General features: G+C 42.0%; 2 protein-coding genes across 4 annotated transcripts; one reads left to right on the forward strand and one right to left on the reverse strand.

Moving 5' to 3' along the window:
* Positions 1 to 3,919: 3,919 nt before the first annotated feature.
* Positions 3,920 to 12,040, reverse strand: spata2 (spermatogenesis associated 2). Of its 3 annotated transcripts, none has more exons than XM_085258723.1 (3): positions 11,617 to 12,040; positions 9,819 to 10,641; positions 3,920 to 8,635 (listed from the first exon to the last, which is right to left on the reverse strand). In XM_085258723.1, the coding sequence occupies exons 2-3, from the start codon at positions 10,167 to 10,169 to the stop codon at positions 7,280 to 7,282; spliced, it is 1,707 nt and encodes a 568-aa protein (XP_085114849.1). In that variant the 5' UTR covers positions 10,170 to 10,641; positions 11,617 to 12,040; the 3' UTR covers positions 3,920 to 7,279. The 3 variants fall into 3 exon arrangements, with proteins under 3 accessions (XP_085114849.1, XP_085114850.1, XP_085114851.1); XM_085258724.1 differs by lacking the exon at positions 11,617 to 12,040 and adding an exon at positions 11,530 to 11,580; XM_085258725.1 differs by lacking the exon at positions 11,617 to 12,040 and adding an exon at positions 11,183 to 11,402.
* rnf114 (ring finger protein 114) lies at positions 11,733 to 17,778 on the forward strand. The gene is made up of 7 exons (XM_085258726.1): positions 11,733 to 11,872; positions 12,094 to 12,302; positions 12,938 to 13,088; positions 13,305 to 13,411; positions 14,689 to 14,803; positions 14,919 to 15,026; positions 15,142 to 17,778. The coding sequence occupies exons 2-7, from the start codon at positions 12,166 to 12,168 to the stop codon at positions 15,205 to 15,207; spliced, it is 684 nt and encodes a 227-aa protein (XP_085114852.1). The 5' UTR covers positions 11,733 to 11,872; positions 12,094 to 12,165; the 3' UTR covers positions 15,208 to 17,778.
* Positions 17,779 to 23,042: the final 5,264 nt, after the last annotated feature.

The raw sequence follows: 23,042 nt of genomic DNA on the forward strand, positions 1-23,042 counted from the left end.
GTTTAACTGCCTCAGTGACCTCGCCCCCGGAAATTGGCGGGTCATTCCCCTCATCCCCAGACTCTGCTTCCTCCTCGGAAGACGTGTCAGTGGGATTAAGGAGGTCCTCGAAGTATTCCTTCCACCGCCTGACAATTTTCTCAGTCGACGTCAGCAGCGCTCCGCCAGCACTATACACAGTGCAGGTAGAGCACCGCTTTCCCCTCCTGAGACGTCTGACGGTTTGCCAGAATCTCTTCGAGGCAGTCCGAAAGTCTTTTTCCATGGCCTCTCCGAACTCCTCCCACACCCGAGTTTTTGCTTCAGCCACTGCCCGAGCCGCATTCCGCTTGGCCTGTCGATACCTGTCGGCTGCCTCCGGAGTCCCACAGGCTAACCAAGCCCGATAGGACTCCTTCTTCAGCCTGGTGGCTCCCTTCACCTCTGGTGTCCACCATTTGGTTCGGGGATTACCACCACGGCAGGCACCCACCACCTTGCGGCCGCAGCTCAATGCAGCAGCTTCGGCAATGGAGACTCTGAACATGGTCCATTCGGACTCAATGTCCCCAGTCTCCCTCGGAATGCTGTCGAAGCTCTGCCGGAGGTGTGCGTTGAAGATCTCGCGGACTGGGGCCTCTGCTAGACGTTCCCAGCACACCCTCACTACGCGTTTAGGTGCACCAGGTCTGTCCAGCGTCCTCCCCCGCCACCTGATCCAACTCACCACCAGGTGGTGATCAGTTGACAGCTCAGCCCCTCTCTTTACCCGAGTGTCCAGAACATATGGTCGCAGGTCTGCTGATACGATTACAAAATCGATCATCGACCTACGGCCTAGAGCGTCCTGGTGCCACGTGCACTTATGGACACTCTTATGTTCGAACAGGGTGTTCGTTATGGCCAAACTGTGGTTAGCACAGAAGTCCAATAACAGAGCACCGCTCGGGTTCAGATCAGGGAGGCCGTTCCTCCCAATCACGCCCCTCCAGGTCTTGCTGTCGTTACCCACGTGAGCATTGAAGTCTCCCAGCAGGACAACAGAGTCCAGCACCCCCCCCCCCCCAGGGACTCTAAGAAGGCTGGGTACTCTGAACTGCCACTCGGCGCATAAGCGCAGATGACAGTCAGGACCCGTTCCCTGACCCTAAGGCGCAGGGAACAAACCCTCTCGTCCACCGGGAAAAACCCCAACGTACCGGCAGCAAGCCGAGGGGATATTAGGATACCCACCCCAGCCCGCCGCCTCTCACCAGGGGCAACTCCAGACTGAGACAGAGTCCAGCCCCTCTCCAGGAGACTGGTTCCAGAGCCCAAGCCATGTGTAGAGGTGAGCCCGACTATATCTAGCCGGTACCTCTCAACCTCACGCACTAACTCAGGTTCCTTCCCCACCAGAGAGGTGACATTCCATGTCCCTATTGCCAGTCTTGGCAGCCGGGGGTCAGTCCGCCAGGGCCTCCGCTCCTGGCCGCCACCCGGCACACAATGCACCCGACCCCTATGGCGCCTCCTGCGGGTGGTGGGCCTGCGGGAGGATGGGCCCATGTCTCCTCTTCGGGCTGTGCCCGGCCGGACCCCATGGACTAAGGCCCGGCCACCAGACGCTCGCCCTCGGGCACCCTCCCCGGGCCTGGCTCCAGGGCGGGGCCCCGGTAACCCTATCCCGGGCAGGGTAAACTGTTCCCTCGGTGTCCTTTTCATAAGGGTCTTTACATATTATTCATTACTTTAAAAAAAAGAATGCATTAAACAAATTAGTCACTGGAGAAAGTAACTAATTTCACTGCTTTTTATTTTTGTATTACTTTGTCACATAACTATAGATGCATAGTCCTAATTACTATTTAACAGCATAAATATTGGGCTACAGTCCCACACACAACATTAATCCTAATCCTAATGAGGACACACACTCAGGATCTTTCTCCTAGTCTTAAGTGTGAACACAAAGATGACAGCAGACAGTGTTTCTATCTGTCGACTGTGCAGATAAAAGAAGAATATTTGTAATACAAGTAACTACATAATTGTAACTGTTACCTTCCTCTGATACTTTTAGCAGAGCTATAATAAAATGTTATATGATCACAGTAACAAGCTGCTTTATGAGGGTGAATTTCACCAAAGAAAATTTGTAAAAAAAAATAAAAAATAAAAATTAAATAAAAATGACAGACAGAAAGGTTTTTTTTTATTGAGGTTTTTATTTTAGTTTAATTTAGCATTTGTAAATGTGAATATCAGCTGGTTTAACTGTGATATCACTGAGTCATGAGGAGAGCTTATTAGCGGACCATGTCGCAGAAAACTTGGCAAGGGGCCCATTTAAAACAGCCAGTTAGTTTGTGAAATAAGGTGTGAAATATATTACTAGTAATGATGCTTAATTTAGTGTAAATAATGAAGGGTTCTGTTCGTGCAGAAGTGTTTGTGCAACTACAGTTTAAGGAATATTGACTTTACTAATTGTTATACTCGCATCATTCGTCCACCCATCCATTTTCTTCACTGCTCATCCAGTTCAGGGTCACTGAGGCACTGGAAACTGTGTCAGCTGATGTTGAGCGAGATGCGTGGCATACCTTGGATAAGTCACCAGTCCCTTACAGGGCTAACACAGAGTGACAGACAACCATTCACGCTCACAGTCTAACAGCCAATTTAGAATCAATAAAGAATCTTGTATATATGTCTCCTACATGTACTGTGGGAGAACCCGCAAAATTCACAGACAATGCAAACAGCACGCAGTCATAATATAGTAATACAATGCCATCTAGTGGAGGACAGAGGACAGTTTTATTTTTATCTGTTTCTTGTAAACTCTATGTACTTGATATAAATGATAAAAACCTATGTAAGCGCACTATGCCTTAAGGCAGTAAAACATAGTTACTAATTGGAGGCCTGTGAGAATTCAAAAGGAAAAAAAAAGTTTTGAGTTTGTGGGTTTTGCTTTTGTATTTGTTTCCTGGTAAGTGTGAAACCACTCAAATAATCATCAGGTATAACTAGCCTATTAAGAAACAACATGTTTGTGTGGTGGGCTCATGGACAATCAGGGGAGAGGTCAGTGGAGTTATCGGAGGAAAAACTTCAAACTTCCATGGACCTTAAGTAGGGTCTTTCTTCAGTATTAGGGGGAGACATAATTGGCCCTAAAAGCCTGATTCAGCACAGAAGATTAATCATTTGGACCAGCCAACAGCATCTGAGTCTGGCTGCAAGAAAAGAAGGAGAAGAAAGAAATTTACAAAGACACAAAAGGACTGCACAACAACATAAAACAACAACAATAGATGATTATGACTAAGGCTTTCCTTTACAAGTTGAAGGGAAAGACTAGGAACATCAAACCTGTAAACCTATGGAAAAAAACGGATTTAAAAAAAGAGCGGTACAAGGGTCTGATATGGATCTTACTTTAAAGGGCTCTTACCTACATCGACAGCTATAGGCCTTTTCCACTAGCACCCAGTTGACTTGGCTAGGATTTTATAGTTTTCCATTGTGTGGTAGTACCTTGTACTTCTTCATTACCAACTCGGCTGATCAGAGTTAATCAAAAATGTGATCTCAAGAGACTGCATACCACCAATTATCTGGAAAGTGGTGTCACTCAATGAGCCATGAGAGCGACCAAACCCGAGTCAAGTCGAGTAGGTATGAGTAAAAAAAGAGCCGTAATTATCTCTTTTTCCCCAGTACCGGCACGTCAGATTAAAAAGGCTGAGATGTTGAGTCCTAAACTCTGGCCTTTTTCTTAACATTACACTGAACAAAATGACAATTTAGCAAATCCAATAGTTGCAAATTCGGATTGTCAAAAGTGCTTACAGTAGTTCAAAAACAATGAATTATGTGTACAGATTTGACAGTACAAACTCAATTTCAATCAACCAAAAACAGAGTAATAAAAAAATTCAAGATAGGAAACTTTGTTTTTCAGAACTTTATTCTTTAAATTAATTTATAAAATCTCATTTACCTTTTGCTTCATTTCATTTCTCTTTATATATTCACCAATTAACAATTTTTGGCTATTTTCCCATTCCACCCCATGTAAGCCCACATATTGATCACAAGGTCCATACCCCTTCAAATACATTGTGCGATGATCCTCAGTGCCAAGGTAGGTGGGGTGGGGTGTGGGTATGGGTATGGGCCTTGTACAGAGCATGCCAAGAGGAAGGTTAGGGAAATGGGTAGAGGCTGCCTAACTACACCAAGACTGCTAATATCAGTAAGATAACCACACAGAGGTAAAGGGGAGCATTCACTTCCACAATGACTTGAGTGTTTCAAGTGTGGGATAAACCAATCATGTTAAAATGGCTCAGTGTTCCATGACATTTGTTTTCCCAACATCAGTAAGCCCCACATTAGATATTGATCTGTCAGTTTCTCATTAAAACAGTGCCCACAAACTTAGCAGCAGCCCTGCAGACTGTTTAGCCCTTTGTAGTGACCTACACAAGTTATCAGTCCACTGTTTCAAGTGACACATCCGATGGTGTGTGAGTAGGTATCTATGTTGATGGGAGGGGGGGGGGGGGGGTGTTCTCTCTAGGCTTCTTAAAAAGGCCAACATCTACAGACACGAAGCTAAACTTTAGCAAAATCACAGATTTATGTTACATTAACTGTACATCCAGGCAAGCCACATAATTTTGTTTTCTCCTCCGGTAAGATATTTGTTCTTCATTTGGCAATATGATCACTCAACATGGCTCAATACATCTGAAAGTTGTCTTTGTTGCTGGTATGATTTGAATTGAATAACTGAAATATAGCTATGATAAATATCTAGAAAGTCTTCTTTGATGGAAACAGAAAAATTGCACACCTCCCATAAGGGCACTCAAGACTTCTTTTTTTTTTTTTGATACCCAAATTAGCACAAGAACATCTTTCAAAGAACCGCTAAAACTACATCTAATTGGTATCAAAAGATCCCTTCTTTAATATGATAAAGACACAAAAGACAATTTTCAGTTTTGAAGGGAAGGAATGAAAAGAATGAAATCAGATGTCACTTTCTGAAACCAATGTGTTAAGGTAATATCTCTACGCAAACAAAATATATACCAAACCTGTTTCCAAGCAAAACATCTACAATGTTTACAGATGTACAATGTGTTCATTGCTGCATATTTATGTTAATATACATGGTAGGTATGTTCTGTATTCAACACATACTCCATACTCTTAGGTGTAATTTTAATTCACCATCAGAGAAGTGAACTTCATTTTCCAGCCTGTTAACCACATGTTAATTTTAAACCTACAGGCTGGTTAAAGACAAAACAGGGTGAGAACAACAACATCAAAAGCTTAAATACACTAGGATAAGACAGCTGAATGAGTTTAAGGCATTTAGAGGTTACTCCTGACAGAACATAAAGGCTACAACAGCCTAAGCAGTCTGTCAAAATAACCCAGACTCAGACTTTTTTGTTTAATGCAATGTGATTTAAAATTAGCCCTTGGTGACGATCAACTGTGATATAAAATATTACAATTAAGATTACAATGAAAATTAAAGTCTAATTACTAAACACTAAATGTATGGTCCTCAGTTTCAAATGTAAGCAGAATATATCTACCCCTTAAAATATGCAGTTTAATTCATCACTTTAGTTTATTAGCATAACTACCTCCCATTCTGCCCCCATACATCAAACAGATGCAGATTTAGTGTTTAAAAATGTGTTGTCAAAACTAACTAGCAAGAAATAAATCAAAAACTCCAGCCTGCAGCCACTGTGCTGTGCAGAAAGCTCTGTGAAATATAGTGCAAAAAGCAATGTGGTAAATAGTTCATCAGCAAAACTGCAATAAGTGTTTAACTGCTATGTACTCATCATAATACTGAACCGCATTAAAGTTTGCATGTGTAACATTTTTGATGTCTTTGCTGGCCTCTACCACTTGACAGGCTCAGCTGATTGTAAAAGGGTGGTGCTTTCTAGTGTACTTAAACATAAATTAGAAATGAAAGATGCAATAAACAAACAATCTTTAGATCTTAGGGCTAGTTTAAAACCACAATGTCATACTGGGTGTATAAGCTGAAGCCATTTGAGGTAGACAGAAACCATGTTAGAGTATGTACTTTCATACTGCCTAAAACCTATCCTATCAATAGTCTGACAAACTGTTCAATTGAATCATAATCCCTAGATTTCTGGCCCAGTGTGAGACTCCTATGGTCCCACCCAAGACTAATAGGGAACCACTGATCTAGTGCAGGGGCACTACAACATCATGATCCATGAAGGCTTGAGAAGTGTAATGAAAAGGAGTGGGGGGCTTGGAACTGACACAACTACCAGAAAGAAATCAATGCCGCTTGTCTTCAATGTCTCAAGTCAACAGCAGCATTTAACCTCAGTCCTACAACCAGAAACAATTGAGGATTAATTTACAAGGCATAATCTTTTAAATAGAATCTATGGCATTCGACCATTGTCTCAGTGTGTCCCCTTGAGATATCCCCACCCCATACCCACATATATAAGTTTATAGCCCAAAATTCCTAATGCCAGGCCTCATGCCCATTTAACAGTCTCACGTTGTTCTAGAGAATAGAGATTAAAAATATATACTATTGACTTATTGACTTCCAGTGTATGTTTTCTCTTTTTTCCTATATTTTTTTCAAGTTAAAAAGACCCCTTTATCACAATGCAAGCTCAGAGGTCTTTTCTACACTCACTCACGCATACATGTTCACTCATTCAGTCACACACACACACACACACATATATATATATACTGTATATTTATATATATATATATATATATATATTTATATATATTAGAAGATTTTTTTAGCTGAGAAATTAGGCAAAGTAGATTATGTTCATTTGGACGGAATTCATTCAAAATGAGAAGGAATTAAACTTTCTCCAGTTTCCCTTTTTGATGAGGACAAGATTTGAGGGATTTGGGAAGCGCTACAACATCACATGACTACTCAAGAGCAGGTAGCAAGGTAAAAGGAAGAAGAAATAGATAAAAGGCCTGATCTTGTACAAGGCAGAGAGATGGGCAGACGATATGGCTCTCTGTGGCATGTGCATCCAATGGCCCTACAACAGTAAGAGAAAATGTACATAGTTTAAAAGAGGGTTAGGAAAAATAAAACTAAGACCAAAAAAATAAATAAAGCACTGGACCGAGATGAAGAACATGAATGATTTAAATGGAAAGAAAGCTAAAGCAATCGTGCAAGAATATGTTGCAAGTTAAAGGAGGGGAGTGGAAGGGAAAAAGAATATTCTGTCTGCCTGATTCATCGGTACACCAGGTGAGATATGGTGCCAGTTTTGAAGTTGAGCTGATGGTTGGGCACAAAGTTGTGCTGAGGATTCTTTCGCGTGCACATATCTTTTGCATACAAGCCCATGCACGAGTCACATGACACTTTCGAACAGTTCACACAGGTGTGTGATGCACCTGGCTTGTTGCAAAACCCGCATCGCGATCCCCCCATGCTTATTCGCTCACTGCTGCCTCCCTTTGGTGTTGTCAAGGCAACAGACTTGCTGGGAAACAGCTTAGTGGACATGAGGGGCTTCTCCACCATCTGAGGGTGAGGGTGGGGATGAGAATGTGAGTGGGTCAGTGTGAGGGGGTGTGGATGGAGATGGGAGTGAGTATGAGTATTAGAGTAGACAGAGAGCTTTTCCTTGACAGGAATGTATCCATCAAGAGGTCGTGGAGATTTTAGATGGTAGTCCTGCAGGCCACAGCAAGGGGAGGGGTCCACATCATGACAGGCAGAACAGAGGATCATGTCACACCTCTGGCAGGAGGCCATTGTGGTGCAGCCCAGCCCGCAACCCTGGCACTTCACACTACCATGACCTTTGTGCAGCCACCCATCCCTTCCATCTCGAGGCTCTCTGGATAGAGGTCGAGACGGGGTCTGCCTTCCTCCTGTGCCAGCCCCACCCCTCTCTGTGTACAAGTCAATCTCATCTAAAGAGGATGGATGGTAGGATGTGTAGGGATCCGCTGGGGGAGGTGACTGAATTGGGAAGAAATCTGCAACAGGGCTATAGGAAGGTGGAGCAACCACAGAGGAAAGAGATATTGAGGTGCTGGGCCTGATGATCTCATCTTTCATATCCTCCTCTGCATCCACAAATAGAGGCTCCTTCCTCAGACTCAATGAAGCCTTCAAGACAGGCTTGCTAACCGCTGCATGCCAGTGACCAGCCCCATCTGTAACATCCACAGACTTAGATGGTCGGCTACCTCGCCTAAGGTGGTGGGCATGAGGCTTTTCTATATCCAATGGCCGCACGGACAGCCGAGCCATATCTGCCCCAAGGCTGTCACGTCTGCGGAGCGCTTCAGCACAGCCAGCTGCATCATCTCTGCAACCTCTGCGGAGCTCCAGGGCCTCCAGTTCTGACGCTGAACCACGGGCCAGAGCCACTACCTCTCCCAGAAGACGACACTCTGCCTGGGCCAGGAAGAGTTCAAATGCCAACTGCCGCAGATGATTTGCACCTCCTGGATGCTCCTGCAAATGGAACTGCGAATCATGGTCACAGGTGTAGCCAATGGTGCGCATTAAAGTTCGGAGTTCAGCATCAGAAATGGCAGACTGCAGATGGTACACATATGGGCCAGTGAAGGTCTTAAAGAGAGAAATGAGAATCAGCATAAGTGTCAGTTGTTTAAAACAGGCTGACATGAAGCCAAAAATAAAGACAAAAACATATAGAAATGCACATCTTTATATGAAAAAACAGATGATTAGCACAAATTACAACAACCTCAATGTAAAGCTGCAATGGCCACCTCTCTAATAACAAATACTTATTTTAGATATAGTTCTAGATAGAATTAGCTGATAGATTCAAGGGAAAAACAAACAAAGTGCTTTAGAAAACCACCAGAAGTGGGGACAACTATTTTTTTCCTTTTTGGGTGGCAGAAGGCTGTCTAACATGTACAGAAATTTCCCATAGACAATCAGTTAACTTGATATCTTGTGAGGGTGAACGCCATAAGATCATTCATAACGGTTTCGGCTCTGTGTGCAAGGACATTTCCCTCTCCTATTAGGTTAGAAATGTTTCACACCAAACAACTTCGTATTGAGTTGCAGTGCTTTCCCTCTAAGAAGACAAGTAGAGCTAAAGAATGCCAGCAACATAAATCCCCAAAGCAAAACAGAGGGGTCAAGAGTTACAGCTTTCCTTTTAATCTGTCACTTATTCACCGAGCAGAAGCAATCATAATAACAGGTCCTCTTTGCATGTGTGTTCACTAAAATTACAAATCTATACAAATTTTAAAAGTTTCAGAAAAATGTTCTTACTTTTAGATATTAATTTACTAAAAAACATGTCAAGCAGTTTATGAAACAGGGGATAACCACTCATGTACTTTCAGATATGCTGGTGGGATCAAACTTTTGTTTGTATACACACTTTATGATGTTAGGATTAGACAACAAGTAATTAAGGTACAACAACACAAATCTCTTAAGATTATGCAGATATCAGATATCTGCATAAAGCCTGAGAATGTGTACACAAACATAAAAGTTTCGCTTCCATAATAAAGGTCAGGAAAGATATTCATATATATTGCCTGCAAAAGACAGTCTGAAAGATATGCAAATTCACAAAAGTATTTTGGTGTACACACGCACTGCCCTGATTAATTGCCAAAGCTCAGTATCTCAAAGCTCAAGACTGGACAATAATGATTCATTCTGTTATAACAAGTGTATTAATAGTGAAATTTTGGCTATTAGAGTAAACTAATCTAAGCAAAGTATATTAAATATCCCATCAATAAAATAAAGTCACCTTTATACATCTGAATTCCTTCTTCCAAGGGAAGAGCAGGAGGTTGGTGCAGATGGTTTCCAGGGTATGGAAGGCTCTCTCCAGGCCCTTCAGGTTAACTCCTCTCTGGGAGCGGAGGGAGTTCTCCACTACCTCATAGAAACGCACCATGCGAAATCGCTGTGCCGGATCTGGCTGATAGGCTCCTAGCAGAGCTGTGGCTGTGGAAAGTAAGGCCTCACTGTCCTTGTGTCTGCTTCTTTCCCCTTCTTGCGTACTTCCAGTCCCCCTGTTATCCCCTCCTTCCTCCAGGCGCTTCTCCAGTGCTGTCACATACCTCCGGAACAGGTCCTCTTTTAACTTTGCATCCATTATTAGCAGCAGACTATTAGTCAGCTGTTATACTTTTCTGAGAGAGCCTCACACCTTTTAGCATGCCCAACCACAAAATGCCACATTCAGACACCATTTTTGGTTACCATTTTTTAAACCGTATACACTAATTGTTAATGTTGCGGAGAGATGCCAGAGGAGTCAGTCTTTGCATCCACTCAGTAGCACATCCTCTAAGCAAGAGGTGCAGTTTTCTAGTGCTTTCAGTTGGTGTAGCAAGGCTGTAGCCCATAAGGATGCCTTGGTATGAGCATCTCTGGTTTTGGCTCAAAACCTGACTTGTTTCCCAAAAAACAGGCTTCTGGCATGCAAGATAACGTCAGGGGGAGGTTTTCCTTGGCACACAGACTTGCATCTATTCCATTGCTTGGTTTCAGCATTGGTAGAGTTCAAGGTCACTCATCAAGACGACAGATTCATGATCTTGGGGTTGTTGTCAGCCATGTCCAAGCTGAAATGACACAAGCAATATCTGTTAAGATAAAAATATCATTTTCGGTTCTAGCCAAATGAAAATGCAATTTAACTGTGGTTAAGCATGTTTTGAAATATCTAGAGGTTCAGATAAGAGGGAAGATATACTAATCCAGGACCATCTCTGTAGAGATGTGAAGATGGATTCGTTTGGGTGGGTGGGTAGGTGGGTTTTTTGTCTGTCACATAGTAAAAGGGCTTTTTTTTTTTTATTTTGTTTGTTTTACAATGTACATAACCAAGAAAAAGGCCAGTGGAATTATAGCTTAAATAAGCAAGAGAGGAACTCATTACTGATGTATACATCCCTCTCACACGTTTGCGCCAGTGTAAGCGTTTCAGCTATTGGTACTACATGCGTGTAAACCAGAGTGGCGCTAACCCTAGCCCTAGCTTAGCTTCCAACTCAAAACTCATAAACAAACACATCGTGAAAATAGTACGAGGCTTGAACAACAGGAGAGCAAACATTTTGCTCTCAGATTCTTGCAAGCTGGCTGGCTGGCTATACCTGTTACCTGAAAATCTCTGCGAACATCCGCTCAACGAGCTAGCAACCAATGAGCCTTAGCCAGACTCATGCTTTACAACTGCGTATCTACTACAACAAATTTAGTCCACCGTGACCAATGGCAATATAAAGTAATACTCTTAGAGCGTATACATTAATTCTCCATGAATCTCAAACCCGATGCTGCCACTGCTATGGCCCCCCTACTGAATATAAGCTAAACAGTGAACGCCCATTTCAGCGTAGCTGGTTAGCTAACAATTGCTTTCGGCTAGCAGGGCGTTCCATCGCTACACAGACATTATCCGCCAGTTTAAAATAAAATATCAAGACACAGCGAGTTTTTAAGGTGACCTTCTTTTGGGACCAAGCGTTAATGCGCTCCCACTAGGGGATCAAGACGTTTTTTCAAACAGAAATACCACCATTCGCAAATCTTACCTTTAACAAGTGCTAATCATGGCTAGCTACGCCTCCTCAGCTGTTGGAAATTCCCAGTATAACAACACGCATGCGCTCAATCCTGACAGTTCATCAGCATCAGGAGCCCACGTGCTAGGGAAGACGGGATACAGACCCCCAACTACATCATCCACAGTCTTCATTCATTTTTGTTTTTGTTTTGCTTGGGGGAAAAAAATATAGGCTCGCGTGCGCGCAGAGACAGATTTCCCGGGTTCATAATGATTTGCCGAAGGTATGCATTTAGTGGTGTGGATTTCCTGCTTTTTCGTTGTATTAGTGCCTGAATAATTTTGATTTATTTGTATAACTATATATTGTAATATTTTCAATGTCTCTGGGGGGTTTCAAAATCTAGTGGGAGGGGTGTGTCACAAATTTAGTAAATATGTCGTACAATTATGTGTTACGATGTTTACTTTCGCCGGTAACCCCGCCCCCTCGCGCTTAAAAAAGAACAAGAACCCGATGACGTCGTCACGGGGACGGTTGGTGCTGGTGGTTGAACCGACTCAGTGAAGAAAAGAAATGGCGATGCTCGGAGGCTTTAGCGCAGCACCTCACAAGAAGAACGCCTCGGACGGGAGCAACGACGTGTCCGAATTCGTCTGTCCAGTTTGCCTCGAAATATTCGACAGTCCCGTGACAACACAGTGTGGACATACGTGAGTATTTTTGCCGTTTATTTTCGGTCGCCCTCCCCCTAACCCGCGTCTGCCACCAACGATACAGTGAAAAGAGGCAAAAACAATGGAGGAAAGGGCTTCACTTTAAATGTGTCGTCACACCAGAGTTGCAAAATATCGGCCTCGCGAGTGTCTTCTCGTGCTACGACCCCGTTTTTTCTGTTTTTCTCTCTCGAATATGTGACAAAAACAGTTCCAGCTTGCTAAATCAGTTTCAGTTTTGTTTACATCAAAAAGGAGGCCTCACTTGGGAGTTGTAGTTTGGATGTGTATTGCTCTAACTCTTGAAACCACTTTAAAGAACTACAAGTCCCTGGCTATTCTCGAGGTGGGGGACTTTCCATATGAGTTACAGGAAGGTCCAGTCACTAGCATAATAAAGGTTTGTTTTAGTGACAGTATTTGTTCTTTGTTTTTTCTCATGGCAGGCCATGCGTTAATGCAAACAGAGTTGTTGCATGTTTTTGTTTTGGTTTGTTTGTTTTTATATATATATATATATATAAATAAATTTTTTTTTTAAAGCCTAAGGTAACCAGAGCTCAAATTAAAACTGACAATTTAGTTGATTTCTCTTGTGTAGCAATCACATTCTTTCACCCATCTCTTGACAGGTTTTGCCACAGTTGTTTGCAGGAATGTCTGCGTCCACAGAAGCCCGTTTGTGCTGTATGTCGAGGTGCTCCGGGCCACTGGACTAAAGCTGCTCAACTCGAGGCACTTATTCAATCTTCTGTGGCAGCTTGTAAGGGTTGTGGCACACAGGTAAGTTTCACTACAGACCAAAAGCTAAAATATCACTGAACTGACTCCCATTTATGAAGCAATCACAGAGGGTGAAGATCCAATAACTGCACATGCATAATCTTAATGTTTTGCTGTGTCTAAATTTCTGTCTTTATATTTAGATAATAGCAACAATTTTATGATGATGGTCATATACTGGAAGTTACTGATATGTGTCACTCCTCCCCCAATTAGGTTGGGCTTTCTAAGATGAGAAGCCACACAGCTGCCTGTTCAAAATACCAGGAGTACATTGAGGAGGGAGTCAGGACAACTGCCCAGAGTCAGCCTGCCATCGTCAGGTGGGGAAAGAAGCAGAACAATTATTTGCTATTCCCTACATAATAAAGCAAAATGGTTTACACTGTAGAGTCAGACTTTGCATGCAATTACTGCTGCTTGTTGGGTTGTATAAATTAAAGGTCACCTTTGGACCAACACTGATCCAAAGTGAAAAAGGAAAAGAGTGTAGCCCTGTCAGTCGTTTCAGTGAGAGGGCTTCATTAATGCAGCAGAAAGTACTGTACATAGGAAATAGAGTTCTGTTGGCCCAATCAAATATATTCAATGATATGATTTATGGTAGATTTCACTTTAACTTAAGTGCCAAATGTAAACAGTTGACCTGTTCATTGTGACAAATGATGGAATATCTTCTCGTGATATAAAATTCCCTATGTTTATAGTATTATAAACTCTTGGCAGTACATTGTTGTTTGATAAGACTCCAAAGTCGTGACTCTATTACTGCCTTGTTTCACTGGCATGCCTAACATGTCAGTCAAATAAGAAAAGCTCTCTTGCGGTTTTACTTTATGTAGTGTATACATTTTGCACTTAAGGTAAAAAAATAAAAATAAATAGAAGTTTTAGCACAAACGGGATTTCAAATTGAACCCAATCTTGATTGCAAGAAAAATAGTATTATAAAGTATGATCAAGCATATGCTAAGCATTCTGTATTTTACCTGTCGTAATTTCTGATTGTAATTTTTCCAGAGTGTATAGAAAACAGTACAACATTCATCTTTAGAAAACATAAAACACTATTATTGTCAAGTTGTATGAAGTGGATGTGGTTTTTATCATATATGGATGTTAAGTATTTATGACAACTGTGCTTCCTGGAGAAAGTTCCGAGAAGATGGTTTGAGAAGCCGTCGCTTGTAATGAGGTTATTATGACTAATCAGGAAGTAGCCTTTTGGGGGGGGGGGCAACCCAAACAGCAGCCTTTAAAACTAAGAATCCACACATTGTGGCATGTTGTTCCAACACTGTTTAAAGTAAGAAACCGATCCCAGTATTTATTTATTTTGTTATTTAACCCTCCAGACCTTTGTGCCATGAAACAGATTCCTATTATTAAAAAGAAAAAGGAATAACTGTCACTTTTAAGTCTTTCTCAAGCTCTTTCAGCTGGTGCAAAGTTGATGTGACAAGAGATAAAGATTGGCCACTAACTGTGGTAAATGTCCACTTATTTCTTCATAAGCTGATGCCTGTTACATTTCAAGTGTAATCATGTAGTTGAGAACCAAACCTTGTGACATTTTATTATTTCTGTTTCATTGCCACAGTTCAGTGCCAAATCGCTACACCTTCACCTGCCCCTACTGCAACTGCCAGAACCTCGACCAGGATGGCCTGGTTGAACATTGCACAACCCAACATGCTCGAGATGCACGCCAAGTGGTAAAAAAAACAAAACCTATTCTGTCATAATTCTGAGTTTCCACACACTTACTGGCTTCAGCTGGGTTAATAATGTGTTTCAAAGATCGTTTTATTACCTTCATGTTTTCTTTAGGTGTGCCCCATCTGTGCCTCGATGCCTTGGGGGGATCCTAACTACAGGAGTGCTGACTTTTTCCAGCACCTGAAGATCAGACACACTTTCTCCTATGATACATTTGTTGTAAGTAAAGCACTCTCTGTTTATTTGTTGTTGGGTTTTTTTTATGTTAATAAGAATTTAAGTGATTTTTTTTTTTTTTTCTTTTCTTCCCCTTCTCATGCTTATGACCTCCCAGGATTATTCCACAGATGAGCACACAATGATTCAGGAGGCTTTACAGCGCTCCCTTATGGACCACTGAAGTGTGAAAACAATCCACCGGTGGAGGGAATCCAGTGAAATGAAGGGATGATGGTCTTGAAAAGACAAAAACACACAGTGTCATCATTCATCTAGAATGGGGATGGTGGTACTGACTTATGGGTAATTATTTTTCATAGGGAACTGGTATCGTAACTATGAATATATAGGTTTATTATTCTGAAAATAAATTGCGCAATATGGTTAAAAAAACAAAAACATAGTGTACTGTTTGATTTAGGAGTAATACTGTGTTTCTGGTGTGATAATCACTTATCTTCCCCTCCCCCCAGCTGAGTCTGTAGACTGGATAGTTTGTTAGGTATCTGCTAAACTATGTTTAAGCTGTTTGTTTATCAATGACAAAGTGTCATCTAGCAACAAAACATCCAAACTTGCGATTTAAAAATTCTGCAGTCAATACTTGATCTTATGAGAGGGTCTAACCACTAGGTGGCTACCTATTGCCAGCAGACAACAAACTTCACTCCATGAAGTCTTCAAGTAACAGAAAAATATATTATACTAATTCTACTCGCATGTTAATGCAAAAGGGTAAAGGGACTTTTATTTCTTTTTCTTTTTTTGACCACAGTTCTTCAGCAGATGGGGGGGGAAACTGTCTTTTCAGTGCTGTCTTTGATTGAAGCGCGTGTGTTTGTGTATTAGAGTGTGGCTGGGTGTGTTCATTCTGTTTTGACAGATCTACTGGTAAGAATAAACAATGAGGGTCAAACACAGCTAGAGATGGCATTTTTGCTTTTTTGTGATGTTTCTCCCTTATGTCTTTGTGCCTGCTGGTAGATCTTGTTTTCAACCTTCCAGAACTCATAGGGCTAACACAGTAGTTCATTCAGTGAATCTACAGATGCAAGTATTTAAAAAAAAAAAAAAAAAAAAATCTGTGTTTGGGTTCATTTGGTCACTTTCATGTGAAAGTTTATTTGCATGTGTCTAAACCACAAGAGGGCAGTAGAGTTCTACATTTCTGTGACAACATCACAACAGCTGGTTCTTGCAGGACATAATTGAAGACAATTTCATTCTATAAGTGTGCTTTACCCAGTGCTTTGTTCTCCACTTATTACTTTTGTTTTAATACAAAAAATCACCGGTATTTCAATATTTAGGCTTTTGGTGGGGTTATTTGTCATTGTTAAAACAAAATAACCACATTTTCGGTTTGTGCAGTTGATGAAGTGACATAACAAAAGACTTTAAATGTAACTTATTGATGTGTGTTTCTCATGCCCAGTGTCTTAGATGGTCTATACTAAAAACACTCCAGTTTCTTGTGGCTATCACTTTCTCCTTTACTTCAACAGCTTTGAAACATAAAGATCCATGGTCATTTATATGTATGCTTCCAAAAAGACGGCATGTGCAGTTAGGAAAACGAACAAAAAATCAGTACAACTTTGCTTGATCTTCTTTTTACTGGATGTCTTTGGGGGGAGTTTTTGTTTTTTGGGGTGGGGGGTCTTTCTTTGCAATTGTGTTCTTTTTACATTAATGATTCTTTCAACTTAGTTGTAAGATTACCCACGTAGAACAGGCTCGTTTGTCTTCTGCCAACAGGTAAATAACAAAAATCTTAACACAGCAGATTAAGTAGCTCTAGAGCAGAACCTCAATGCCTTCTCACCTAGTCTTTGGTTCCACTTTGAACTAGATATTTTCTTTTTTCTTTCTTTCTGTCTTGTGCAATGTGTAATAATTTTGTATGTTTTTTTTCTAATGTTTAATGAACTTTTTGTTTTTTTTGTTTGTTTTTTTTCTCTTTCTCAATATATCTCTCATTCTCTTCTGTCAGCCCTACTGTCAGCAGGTGCTAAATCCTGATGAATTAAAGCTCTTTAATTATTTAAACCCTGGCCCCAGAAATCAGGTGCAGTGATTTATACCTGTGTGTATGAGACATGCGGGGGAAGAAACAACACTCGGTGCTGATGGATGACCACTGTGTGTGTGTTTGTGTGTGAGCGGGAGGATTTAAACAGAAAGCACTGTTCACAGCACTGCGAAAACCGGACGTGCCCAGTTGTCATAATCTGGCTATGAGCAAAAGCTGTGGATGAAGGAAGGCAAGCTTTCTGCAAGCCTTTCTTTGTACATTTGAAGTCAAGCCAGGGTCGTGTTATAACGACAAAGATCTCGCAGCGTGGTTTTACATGTATGTGTAACTTCATGATGAAACTCGGGGCTCTTCAGTGTACATTGTCCTCGGAGAGAGAAAACCCTCTCATCTCTCCTCCCTTTTTTTTTTTTTTTTTTTTTCTTTCATCTGTAATTACTGTAGCTAAATGATATTACGGCTTTACACCTAGCTCTACTGAGAATCTCATCCACCAAACTTCTTGATGTCACCCCCCGTTCTTATCCTTTCTTCTCGTTACGTTTCCCCCAATCAGGTTTTTGCTCCTGGCAGATAGAGGAGTGATGTTAGCTGTGAGAGAACTAACGAGATACTCGAGTGCTTCTGGGCAGGAAGGAAGTCGAGCTGAAAAACATGGCAGGGAGAAGTCTTTCTTGTCTGTTTGGTGGCGCAGCTTAAAAGGGAGAGGGGGGCCAAGGTGGGGAATAGGAAAAAGGGAAGAGAAGTGAACACATTGAATAAAAATTTCATAAAGTTCAGTGTGTGGTTTCTTTGATGCGAGCAGTGGATGGTGCGTACAGTCTGCAGGCTCTGTAGAGGCAGCAATTAATGGTACATGTGCCCAAAGGCAAACTGTGAGAGGTGTGGGGACGGTGGCTCGTTTTGTGTGTCGTACCATCACTATACCCGAGACATCTCTTTGCTGTCTTTTGTTTTCATTCACTGTATTGTAAACCTTCTCTTTCACCTGAACACTGATTAAAAAGAATCGCTCCTGAACTTGTATGAAGTCCATATTGTTCATGCCTGGTAGCTGTCTAAATTGTTTTCCCCACACCAGTGACACTTGAACACGGCAAATTCAGCCATCAGTTTTGTGACATCAGTGAAATTGCACTCTTTGCAGACTTTCACGTCATCGTGAAACTGATCTGTAGAAAAAGGGGCGAAGCAAGACTTCATCTGTTTGCTTTTTAGCACGATTTAATGTTTTAACAGACTCAGAACGATGGGTTTCATCCAACCCTAAAACTGTGTGTTTTGCCCAAAAACTTTTGTTCAGAGAAAAAGTGGTAGGTAAGGTTCATCACCTTGTTCTTTTGGTGGAAGATATAGCGTATAGAGTGACTACATATGTAGCGGTCACCTTTAAAAAATAGTTTTCTAACATTACATGTAATGTATTTCTGGGTGACAACAGACAGGAACTCCTGGAAAGTTCTATCTTGGTCTGTTTCCCTCTCGGTTTTGCTGAGGCAGGTATCTCTGATGAGGTGCGGGGCATGTGAGGAGAGCACTGGGAGTTTGTTCACCGAAATATTCCTCAAAGTCAGGAGAAACAGGAAGAGTGGGAATCCTGCCACCCGGGTGCTGCAGCTCAGCAGGTCGGTCCTCTCAAATGTTTGAACAGAAAGTGCCAGTGGGCTTCCCCGACATCAATACTGGTTCTACACCAACTCATCTTCCGCTTTTAAACTCTTAACAACCGACCCCCTACCCCAACCAGACACGCGCGCACACACACTTCTTGTCTTGCTAGCCTAAGAGCATCGAGTCTTAACTTTGATTTAATAACGCCTGCAACCAACTTGGCCCTGTATCAGCTTAAGTGAAACTTGCATATCTTGTCTGTGCGCATGTTCTATTTTTGCACCCTGACTTTTGCCAGTGTTATGACAGAGGTACTTAGAATTGTAAGAACAACATAGTTTATCTTTATTATTGTCTCTTAAAGACTGGGAAATGTATGGGAAATGTAATTCAATATACCACAAGGAAAGAACAGTTTTTGCATGTATTTTGTTTATTCAAGCAAAAGTTTTGTAATTTTTTCTAAAGCTACTGTATGTCCTTCCCCAAATGTGGCTGCAAAAGCATCGTGGAAAAAAGCCCTTACATTAGTTTTAGGAGACCCTGTAAAAGCTTGGAAAGTTCTGAAAAATCACTGTTTCTGCAGAAATATTCTCCTGGAAGTGAAAATGAATATGAAGCATGTTGATATAACTATCAGGAGAATTGCTAATCATTGCTTCCTCATTTATTTATTTATTTGAAATTCACACAGCCGCTGTACTAATATTTGAAAGTTAAGTCCTCTACGGTGTTTTTAAAAAATAAAATAAAAAAGCGGCAGGGTGGGCGAAATCCCTGGTGTGTATGTGCGCATTGATGTCACAGTGGAGTATCAGGCCAAGTGAGGCGATCTGATCTAAATCTTACCCCCCCCCCCCCCCCCCCCTCACTTTACCATTTTAGACCAACTAAGATGAGTGGAAGAGAGTGAGGCCCAAGGCTATTATTCTCCCATTAATTTTTCCATTTGAAATCAAACCTCAGCGGGCATGCAAGAGGGAATCGGGGGGGGGGAGGACTACAGTGGGGATAACCTTATCAGGATTGGGGGAGTGTGTGAGGGGGACAAATGTTAGTTGTAGCAGTATTAATGTCCAATAGGGGAGGCAATTTCACTTTCAAAGCAATGCTTGTTATTAAAGTGTCTGCCCACTTCTTCTTCCATGGTCCAGAATGGCCCGTGGGAAAACTGCATGACATTAAAACATTGTTTTTTAGCTCTATGGTTATGAAAACCCACAGAAACATAACTTTGATTATTTTGATTGGGTGTTTTTTGTTGTTGTTGTTGTTGTTGTTGTTGTTGTTGTTTGTTTTAAATCAGATAGTTTAATCTGTCCATCTAACTGTCACTGCTACAAAAAGAGACACATCTGTACAGTCCAGTAAATCCTCTCAATTCAATTAGGATTTCTCAGTTCTCTTCCATTTTCTTTTACATCATTAATTTCATACAGCACATTTTGTATCTTTACAATGCCTCATCACATGCCTACATCCTGGGGAGACCTGGTAACCTCCAGTCCTCCATCCTACCTACCCACACAAGCGCATACACACCTCCTCGACCTCGCACTTCCTCTTCAAGCCTCTTTCAGTTCCACTCACTTACCCCCCCCCCCCCCCCCCCCCCTCTTTCTTTATAAAAGCGCCAGTGCTTGCTAATCTGTCAATCAGATGTTGTCCTGTTGTGGCGATGATGGGGGTCCGTGACGGTGTTCCACACACCTCCTGCAGCTCGGCGAGTAGCTCGATGATTAACCAGGCAGGTACTGAGTCAAACTGCTGACAGCATAAACACACTGACAGCTGATTTGAAAGACAATGCTCCCACTCCCTCCACTTAACTTGTCATGGCAGTCAAAGCACCTTCTCACTAAACTTGTGGCATATTAGGCAAAGATGGAGGGAAACACTGATTTATAGCATCACACTCATAAATGGTCACACATAAACAAAACAAAAAAAGAAATACTTATAAGCATTTCCAAATATTCATAAGTGCTTATGTTTGCACAAAAAATCTGATCAATTATTGAAATTATAAAGAACAACTAGTGAATAGTTGATAACTGTAAAAAGAAAAATGCAGCTACCAGGGAAAGATTTTCACATTTCCTATTTTAACTGTATCTTCAAAAGTGAAGGCCAGAAACAGCAGCACAGCATTTCCTTGTCTCTCCTGGATTAATAGTCCAACACTTCCCAATTATTAACCATGTCTGTTTTGTACCATTCATATTCAAAGCTATTTGCCTCCCTACACTTCCTGTGCTTTGTATTCTGAGTCTTTACAGGAGGGAATGGACGATCCAGGCAGATCTGTCACTCAAACCGCAGCCCCCGACCACCAGTCGCTGCCCAACAAACTGTCGTCCATATACCTCCATCGGCTCCGGTACCTCCTCGGCTCAATGAGTAACTAACCTGCAGGTAGTGAATCAAACTGCTGACAAGCACATGAAGGGGACCAGAGGGGTGGGGAGAAGGAGACTGTGTAGGTGGATTGATAGAAAGATGAAAAGGGAGGGGAGGATAGAGATGACAATGGCATTATTTCATAGCCCACCTTGGTGACGTAACCTTTAACTTTGCATAAAAAGATGAGTCCCTTTCCTGTTGGTCCAGCCACACTTTTTCCCGTTTTCGCCTCATTTCCCCCCTCTCGCTTCTCTAAGTGGCAAGCTTTGATGGGCTGTCCCTGTCTCTCATCTTGTCTTCTTAGACAGATGAGTGCTGTCAGTGCTGTCATCACTGCCCAGCTAAACATTAATGACTCTCTTGCCTGACAAGTGTTGGCGGGGCAGAGAAGAGGTGAAAGGGGGACGCCTCTGGACAAAACAAGGAATGAAAAGGAGAAGTGATGGCTTTATCTGCTTGACAGATTCTCTTTTGTCTCTCTGAACTTGTGTATATGTATGTGTGCCATCAGCAGATTCTTGGCTTGACATGACGGTTTTATTGCCCTGTTTTTCTTCCCCTCTGAGGAGATGAACCTCTTTGTATTCCCATTGCCCCTCATCCTTCCTACTGGCATTGCTGACATTCCTTTCAAGCATCTGTGTGTATGTGTGAGTGTATGTGTACATATATATATCTACACACGCAGGCTTGTGGTGTCTGTGCCAGTCGTAGTTTGGAGGGCCGTGTTTGTTTCCTTCATATCCTCGTGTGCTTTCTTGAAGAGAGCATCCTGAACTTTGATGTTGGCACCAGTGATAGTGATGACGGCAGGTCACAGTGAAAACTCAGAGGGACAGTAAGAGGAGAAAAGAATGGCCAGAGCAGACGAGGTGGAAGTTAAATGGAGGGAAGGTCTCTACCAGTAAAATGATCTGTGCAGTTTGGATGTTGGGACAACTTCATGCCACGTCATGCTTTCTCCAAAGAGATATAGTATGGATATATTTTACTTCTGTCCTTCCGCTCAGTTCTTCCTTCCTTCTGTGGTCACTATTTCCACTCTTACTTCTCTCTGTGTCTCACACTCTTCGTGTTGTCACTCAGGCCTATCACCTCTTTTTCCTGCTTTCTTTTGAATTATTAACTCTCTAGCTCACCGGGGTGAATGGGTACTGCTGACTAGACACAGCACAGAACCGGCTTCTCAAGCACCCACATTACATTGCTGGTGCCCTCACCCCTATGCACATTCACACACAACAAAATGCATGCATACACAACTAGCTGTTTATTAATATGACTAGCTGATAGTTGAAAAGAGAGATAAACACACGTGTATGTGTTTCTTCCCTGCATTCCTTTACTGTAGAGCTGTAGGCCTCCTGTGGAGCAGCCGCCCACTCGCCCTCCTTACTTCTCCCCAGGCAGCCTCTATCTCTTCTGGGTTCCCGGAGCAATGATTAACCCGGTTCTGATCAATGCTTCTGCTGACTCTGATACATCACTGGTGCCTTGCAGCTGCCATGTAAAGGAAGCGTCAAGTCTGTGCTGCTCATGACAGAGTATATCCACTCCATCACTTAGATCAGGACATGCAATCAGACACACAAATGCACACACACACTGCACTTTTTAGTCGTTCTGGTTATGTTTCACGTATGCAGTATATTTTATCTTGGTGTTTGGTTTAAGGGACTAGTGTGGGTTATTTGAGATGACACAAATGAAACCACGTTTAAAACTAGAGGAACTTTGGCCAGTGTTTATAGCTGAAAGGTAAAATCTGTTCATTATTTCAGGCGTTTAAATGGGAGTGAGTTTCTCTGCTAAACTTGGGCGTCGGGATGTTATTTTACTAAAATACTTTTTTGTGTGTGTGTAAGCATTTTATGAGGACGAACATAAAGAGCGCTTAACAAAGTGAGATAAACATAGAAACAGAGAAGAGAATAAAAAGAAGAACGAAGAGAGGGACCGTCGCTCAT

This window comes from Mchenga conophoros, linkage group LG20, assembly GCF_057382185.1.
Source record: "Mchenga conophoros isolate Kocher_MC1m ecotype Shallow Benthic linkage group LG20, M_conophoros_male_GT1.1, whole genome shotgun sequence".
NCBI lineage: Eukaryota > Metazoa > Chordata > Actinopteri > Cichliformes > Cichlidae > Mchenga > Mchenga conophoros.

Excerpts from the sequence above, each read along its gene's own strand:
- spata2 (XM_085258723.1), bottom strand. The coding sequence starts at position 10,169 with ATGGATGCAAAGTTAAAAGAGGACCTGTTCCGGAGGTATGTGACAGCA. Across the intron at positions 8,636-9,818 it reads AGGAATTCAGATGTATAAAG|ACCTTCACTGGCCCATATGT; the intron begins GTGACTTTATTT and ends TCTCTCTTTAAG.
- rnf114 (XM_085258726.1), top strand. The coding sequence starts at position 12,166 with ATGGCGATGCTCGGAGGCTTTAGCGCAGCACCTCACAAGAAGAACGCC. Across the intron at positions 13,089-13,304 it reads GTAAGGGTTGTGGCACACAG|GTTGGGCTTTCTAAGATGAG; the intron begins GTAAGTTTCACT and ends TCCCCCAATTAG. Across the intron at positions 15,027-15,141 it reads TCTCCTATGATACATTTGTT|GATTATTCCACAGATGAGCA; the intron begins GTAAGTAAAGCA and ends ATGACCTCCCAG.